General features: G+C 41.7%; 1 protein-coding gene across 1 annotated transcript in view; it reads left to right on the top strand.

Annotated features, from left to right (window-relative positions):
• The window catches only part of insrb (insulin receptor b), a 66,438-nt gene that overhangs the window by 53,461 nt on the left and 6,143 nt on the right, over nucleotides 1-6,834 (top strand). Inside the window, exons 8-18 of the mRNA XM_017406994.3 lie at nucleotides 450-576; nucleotides 786-1,036; nucleotides 1,128-1,295; nucleotides 1,380-1,578; nucleotides 3,190-3,319; nucleotides 3,514-3,664; nucleotides 3,857-4,005; nucleotides 5,287-5,443; nucleotides 5,595-5,691; nucleotides 5,816-5,883; nucleotides 5,984-6,213. Coding sequence (XP_017262483.1) covers nucleotides 450-576; nucleotides 786-1,036; nucleotides 1,128-1,295; nucleotides 1,380-1,578; nucleotides 3,190-3,319; nucleotides 3,514-3,664; nucleotides 3,857-4,005; nucleotides 5,287-5,443; nucleotides 5,595-5,691; nucleotides 5,816-5,883; nucleotides 5,984-6,213 — 1,727 coding nt within the window. The remainder of the gene's footprint in view (nucleotides 1-449; nucleotides 577-785; nucleotides 1,037-1,127; nucleotides 1,296-1,379; nucleotides 1,579-3,189; nucleotides 3,320-3,513; nucleotides 3,665-3,856; nucleotides 4,006-5,286; nucleotides 5,444-5,594; nucleotides 5,692-5,815; nucleotides 5,884-5,983; nucleotides 6,214-6,834) is intronic.

Here is a 6,834-nt window from a genome sequence, read left to right as displayed (position 1 = left end):
ATCATCAAAATTAAACTAAATAAACATTTGAAATATATGAGTTTGTATGTAATGTATGAATATAATATACAAGTTTCACTTTTTAAATGGAATTACTGAAATCAATCTACTTTTTCATGATATTCTAATTTTATGACCAGCACCTGTACATCCACCCTTTTACTCATATTAATTAAAATACATTAAGCATATACGTTAAGGTTAATGAAAACTTGTGACTTAAGCATATCGTTACACCCCTAAAGTACTGTATACATATTTTAGTTGCAATAAAAAACTGAATACTTTGCCGATATTACAATGCGTCTTAAAATGCAACAAATTTGTACACTAAATACAAATTACAACTGTTTTTCTTAACAAATTCGAACCGCATCCAAGTTGAAATAAAAATCTTTTTAGCTTTTTAACAAAGACATGTTCTGAGTACTTCCTGTTTTGTCTTTTAGGTGAAACAAAGACTCTGAATTTCACCTCCGTCAAGCCCTCACATAACATGATCATTCTGAGGTGGACCTCATTCTGGCCGACAGACTTCAGAGACCTGCTAGGGTTTATGGTGTTGTACAAAGAGGCGTAAGTTGGATTTCTGCAAATCAAAGTGATCGATCATAAGATCTACTGACCAAGCTTCAGCTTGTTGCTGCTTTTTATACTTGTTTTAAAATCGGTGGCTCAACAATAACAGCATAAGAAACATATGAACGCTTATACTTTCCCCATTAAAATTGATGGTTTTTGTTGTGTTTTTTATCCCCTGATTGTCGTCTTTTTGTTGGCTGCAGTCCGTACAGGAACGTGACAGAGTTTGATGGACAGGACGCCTGTGGCTCCAACAGCTGGGTGATCGTCGATGTTGACCCGCCGCCTCGCGGAACGGATAACAAGAAAGGAGAAGACCCAGCGTATTTGATCCGACCGTTGAAACCCTGGACCCAGTACGCCATCATGGTCAAAACCCAGCTGTCTGCGCCAGATGAACGTCAAGTTTATGGAGCCAAAAGCAAGATTATTTATGTTCGCACCAATGCTTTTAGTAAGTTAAACAAACACAGATGGATGGATGGATAGATGGATGGATGTTCTCATTCAATTGTTGTTTCACTGTTTTCTTTCTCCTCCTCCAGGCCCCTCCGTACCTCTGGACCCCATCTCATCCTCCAACTCTTCCTCTCAGATCATCCTGAAGTGGAAGCCTCCAAACAGCCCGAATGGCAACATCACCCACTACCGGGTCATCTGTCGTCAGCAGCCAGAGGACAGCGACCTCTATAAATTTGATTACTGCCTGCAAGGTTGGTATCTGAGGAGTGCTTTGGAACCAGTCGGGCTGCTCCTTTTGTCTGGATTTCCCCCTCATGTCCATTTCTCGTGTCTAGGAATGAAGCCGCCGTCTCGTATCCCGACCCACCTGGACATTGAGGAGGAGCAGAAGTGGAACCACACAGATGATTCCACCTCGGAGGGCAAATGTTGCACCTGCCCCTTGACAAAAAGCCAGATAGAGAAGGAGCAGCAGGAGATCGAGTACCGCAAAACCTTTGAGAATTACCTCCATAATGAAGTGTTTGAGAGAAGGTATGCAGTTCATCACCGATATCTCTGGCTGACATTTGCACTCATGTTTTAGGGCTTCAAGTCTTAATTTCTTCTTTTCCGGCTGCTTGATAGTCGGACATGTTCGTCATGTCAATAGTTCCCACAGATTTTTAAAGAAGCTAAAACTTTCTTCTCACATTCAGCTGCAGCTACTAAAATGAATGTTATTCTGACCATTTATGTTAACGTAGGAATAATCTCAGGTAGGGTTTCTTTATATGAAATATGAAATCATCTTGCATAGTATTTGACGTTATAATTGTGTCCCATTTTCAATCAACACAGAACAGAGTTTATTCTATATTTTTCTTGGAACGGAGCATCATCCTGTCCACATTTTGAATGAAAAAGCTGCAGTGACTGAGTAAGACATTCAGGATCTAAGCCAATCAGAGGCAGAGAAGGGCGGGTCTGTTAGTGGAGAGTCAGTAAAGAACTTCAGTAGCTCACCCTGAGGCTAAAAAGTGTCCCTGAGCTCATCTAATAAAGCCATATTTTATTATCAGTTGACATTTATAACTGGAAAAAATGTTTAAGTTTAATTTTCTGTCCATTTGTAATAAAGCGCTTCACATATGAAGTATGAATTGTATATATTTTTGTCTTGAAACCCATCATTTAAGTCAGAATTACCTGCTTCTTGTGCGTCACTTGACACGTGGAGGTTGTGGCCCCTAAAACTAAGGCCGCTCTGCAGTCGGCATCTTTTAGAACAACTTCTGCTAGTTTTAAAAAGGCAATGTACATGGAAAATGTGTTGCAGCCACTTCAGGAGAAGCATCTCGCTTCTCATTCCTATTTTTGTCCTTTTGTCCCAGACACCGTGTGCATCTCAAACAACCAAATCTACCTCTGATTTCTGGATGTGTGTTTTTTGTCGACCCTTGTTGTTTTGTACTGGTCACCGCGTCGGGGGGCGGTGGTCTTAGAGCGGGAGGTGCAGTGTCTGAGCTTCAGTGACCCTTTCTTCAGCAACCACACACACACACACACACACACACAAAGTCTCTTCCTGTCTGCTTCCTTAGGGGAGTCATTACTGTGCCCATTATCATTCATGCCAGTCAGGAGTGCAATCATGCAGACTGTAATTTGGAGACACACAAACACTCACACACTCCTCAGATGCATTTTGAACCCATGATCCTGAAACGGCCGAGGTCTCGGTACAAACAACCCTCCTCGTGTTTTTTTCAGTCCATCAAGCAAAAGGAGATTTGGTTATTTATCAGTCCAGCTCCACATCAAGGTCAGCAACCAATGTTCTGATTACAAACGCTACATCATTTTTTAAAAAGAGTTAAGGTGTTGTTGTCTGTGTTCTGAGCTGATGGGACTCATTATTTTGTGATAATTAGATTTTGCTCACTGGCACCACACGGTGGAAAGAGTTGCAGCAGGCCAGTCGGTGGTATTTGTGAAGAAACATAGAGTCAAAGTGATCACTAGAAAGGTTGATGTGAGTTCAGGTCCTCGCTGAAGTTCCCTGCTGCGTCTCTAACCTGAAGAGCTTTAATAAACACAAAGCTGTCCCATACTGTCACTTTTGCTAACTTTTTATTTTCAATCTGCTGCACTGTTTTTGTTCAGACTAACTCGTGATCGGCGCTCAGTGGACTACCCCGGCCCCACCGGGTCTTCGGTTTTATTTACGACAATACCCAGCCTGCACCTGGGCTCCACTTCTGCCTCAAGTACACATGAAGACAAGAATGACAAGGTCTGAAACACTTAATATTTGTGTGTGTTATTTGTCATAAATATTAATTGTCTATGTATGAGTTAATAAGTTGTTTAGAAAAGTGAAAAATAAAAAAATAGTAAAGTCAATCAAAACTTTTCTTACTGGAGTTACAATAGTTTAAATCATTAATTTTGTTCCATAATGTGATTTAAACTGAACTTTCTGCGCAGGTGGAGCTGAATGTGACCTCTGAGTCAGCAGTCATATCCAACCTGCAACATTTCACCAGTTATAAAATAGAGATCATCGCCTGCAACCATCCCGAAGACCCCAAACGCTGCAGCCTGGCGACTTTTGTCAGTGCCAGAACCATGCCTGAAGGTAAAAGGACAGAAACTCTCTCTGCAGGCTTCACACACAAACATTTATTATAGTTGTATTTTTGAGAAAGAAAAGTCTCCATCTGTGCATAGGTCACATTTGCTCCTACAAAGCACTGAACAGCTCATCCTCAGAGATGAAGTTAGCTCCACTGAAAACAGGTCGATTAAGTGGGTTTTCTTTCCCTGGCAGTAAAAGCGGACGATATCCCCGGCCCTGTGACCCACGAGGTTCAGACCGGTGAGGCTCCCTCCGTATTGATTAAGTGGAACGCACCGCCCTCACCTAATGGCCTGATCATCCTTTATGAGGTCTTCTACAGGAAGGTCGGAGACACGGAGGTAAATATGAACAAACAACAAAGGTTTGCAAGGTGAGGATACGGGGAATGAAACTTAGGAAAAATAAAGTTTAGGAGACAGAGGTGATGGAGGCAAAAAGCAACCTAAAAGAAGAGCAGAAAACCTTTTGTAAGGGATGGAAAAAATGTAGAGATTGATCTGAAATAGTTTGATTTACTCGATATACTACCAAAGGAAATAATTGTTTACAACCTCCTTATGCTACTTCTGTGTGTGCTGACATCTTCCACTCTGTGTGTGTGTGTGTGTGTGTTTGCTTATTAAAATTCTATTGTCTTTATGCACCCGCTTTGTGTTGTTGTTTACTTGCTGTAAATGTGTGAATTCCTCTCTCATTGCTATTCATTGCTGCACCGCCTGACCTTAGGAGCCAGCAGCAGCTCTGTTGCCATGGTGACAGAAGCAGGAGGGAAGGCTCCAATGCAGTGGCGGCGATGGAGTCGCATCTCAGGCGACAGCTTTGCTGCACTGCACTGAAAAAAAAAAACTTCGGTCTCTGCACACACACCCTGCAGCCCAAACATATCGATCTGGACTTTTTTTAAAACAACGTTTTACATTTTCTTTATTAAACTTCTTACTCTAATTAGAAGCAAAACTTAACAAGACTTTAAGGCTTCTTATTGTCCTTCCAGGTCAGGGTCGTGAATAATAAAATGGTGTATTGCAGGTTTTTTGTTATATAGCTGCTGTATCTGTAAATTATACAACATAACTTGAGTACAAAACACAGTGAAATCAGTCAAAATATCAAACTATTTACTTAATTCTCCTTGAGGTTTATACTTTCTGCACACTTTCCCTGTAGCTCTAGGGGTTTCAGGTTTACAGAGTTGCCGTCAGCTGAACGTTTGAGGCAGAAATACTTTTTATTCTTTGTCTTTGGTCACTGAATCTCACATTGCACAGACTGTGTGGAATGGAAAAGCAACATTTTATTCTGTAGTTGATTGTATTGCAGGAATGTCCTCAAGAATAAAAAAAAAAACAACTCTTTGGAGGACCTCAGTTCTTTTCCACCACATGGATCTGGATCTTAGTCAGGGTGATGCAGTATTAGAGAATCATGTGATACTAATGTTAAATATTGGGATGATATCAGTAGCCACAAACTTGCACTTTGCTCACATTCTGTTAAACATTTTTTTATTCTAGTTGGGTAAAGCAGCTCAGTTTAACACCACACAGTGAGTGTTTTCTTGTTATTTTTTCCTCCTTATTACTGACGCAGAGCTGTATTTTTGTCCTTGTTTTGTCCAGGTCCACACGTCTTGTGTATCGCGGCCGGCATACAGCAGGGCAGGTGGGACGAAGCTGCACCTCGTTCACCATGGAAACTACAGCGTGAGGGTCCGGGCTACCTCCTTGGCAGGAAATGGCTCTTTTACAGAAACAGTGTACTTCTTCATGCCCAACTGTAAGACTACAGCCTCTGTCTCTAACTTAACTTGACTTTTAATGTTTCTTTTTTTAATATTTGGAGTTATTTAACTGGAAGCTGCAAATAATTCTCATCTTTTATCAGACATAGCTGGTTTGTCTCTAACTGAAGTGTTTGTTTCCTGCAGCTGATCCAGGTTTGGTTTGGATTGTGATCGGTCCGGTCATCTGCTTTGTCCTGCTGCTGATTGCAGCCAGTGGTGTGTTTTACATCATCAGGAAGAAGTGAGTTATGAGATCAACCTGAATACTGAGTCCAGTAGTTTTCTGAAGCGTGCAAAAAGACAAATGGATTCAAGTGTCTTTGATTAGTTTGCAACATCTCAGTTACGTTGTGGTTGTGTTGCAGACAAATTGAGGGTCCGCTCGGAGATCTCATCACCTCACCAAACCCTGAATACTTCAGCGCCAGCGACAGTAAGAACATTATGATACAAAACCTAAGATGATGGTGTGTTACCAGTTTTGCTTTATTTGTAGATGGTAGATTTTAGTTTCTTGTGTTTGTTTTTTGTAGTGTACGTTCCTGATGAGTGGGAGGTGCCTCGGGATAAGATCACGCTGCTCAGAGAGCTGGGCCAGGGCTCCTTCGGCATGGTCTACGAAGGAATCGCTCAAGACATCGTCAAAGGAGAGCCGGAGACTCGCGTCGCCATCAAGACGGTCAATGAATCGGCCAGCCTGCGAGAGAGGATCGAGTTCCTCAACGAAGCTTCGGTCATGAAGGCCTTCAGCTGTCACCACGTGGTACGAATAACCCTCTTCGAACTGCATCCATAAAAACCCAGCTTCAGCAATAACCTCCAACACGCCGAGGCAGCTCTCAGTTGCAGCGCGTTACAGCTTTTTATCATCTCTGCTGAAAGCTGCGAGTGACTCAGAGAATCATGACTCGCTTGTTGTGTTGAAGCTGCCATATTGACACACAGTTTGACTCCAAAACAAATGTTCACACTCGGCGAGCGATTGTGACTGCCATTACAGCTTCATTACATGACCTACTAAGCACCAATTAAAGTGCCGTCAGCTGTACAAACTCATGTTGAGATAGGACAGTTTTATTATTTACCATGTGGAGAGAGGAGAATCCACATTTTTGGAGCGCTGATTTATTGATGTGCCTGAATAGTAAACAGTGTTGGTGTCACGCAGGTCCTACAGAGCATTTATATGTAACACACTTGAAAGTTACTGAGTGTAGCAATGTACTTTATTGTTTTCGCACAATGTAATTTTCATTGGGCTTATATATTTGTCCCAGCATATTAGGAATGAAGTCCTGTGAACATAGAAGATTTGAAACAATTATCAAAAAAAAAAACCTGGGGTCAGATGAGTTTCATGGAATAGCACGAAAATGGCTCTAAA

The sequence above is a fragment of the Kryptolebias marmoratus genome, linkage group LG24 (assembly GCF_001649575.2).
Source record: "Kryptolebias marmoratus isolate JLee-2015 linkage group LG24, ASM164957v2, whole genome shotgun sequence".
Lineage (NCBI taxonomy): Eukaryota > Metazoa > Chordata > Actinopteri > Cyprinodontiformes > Rivulidae > Kryptolebias > Kryptolebias marmoratus.
This window is presented reverse-complemented; position numbering and strand designations above follow the sequence as displayed.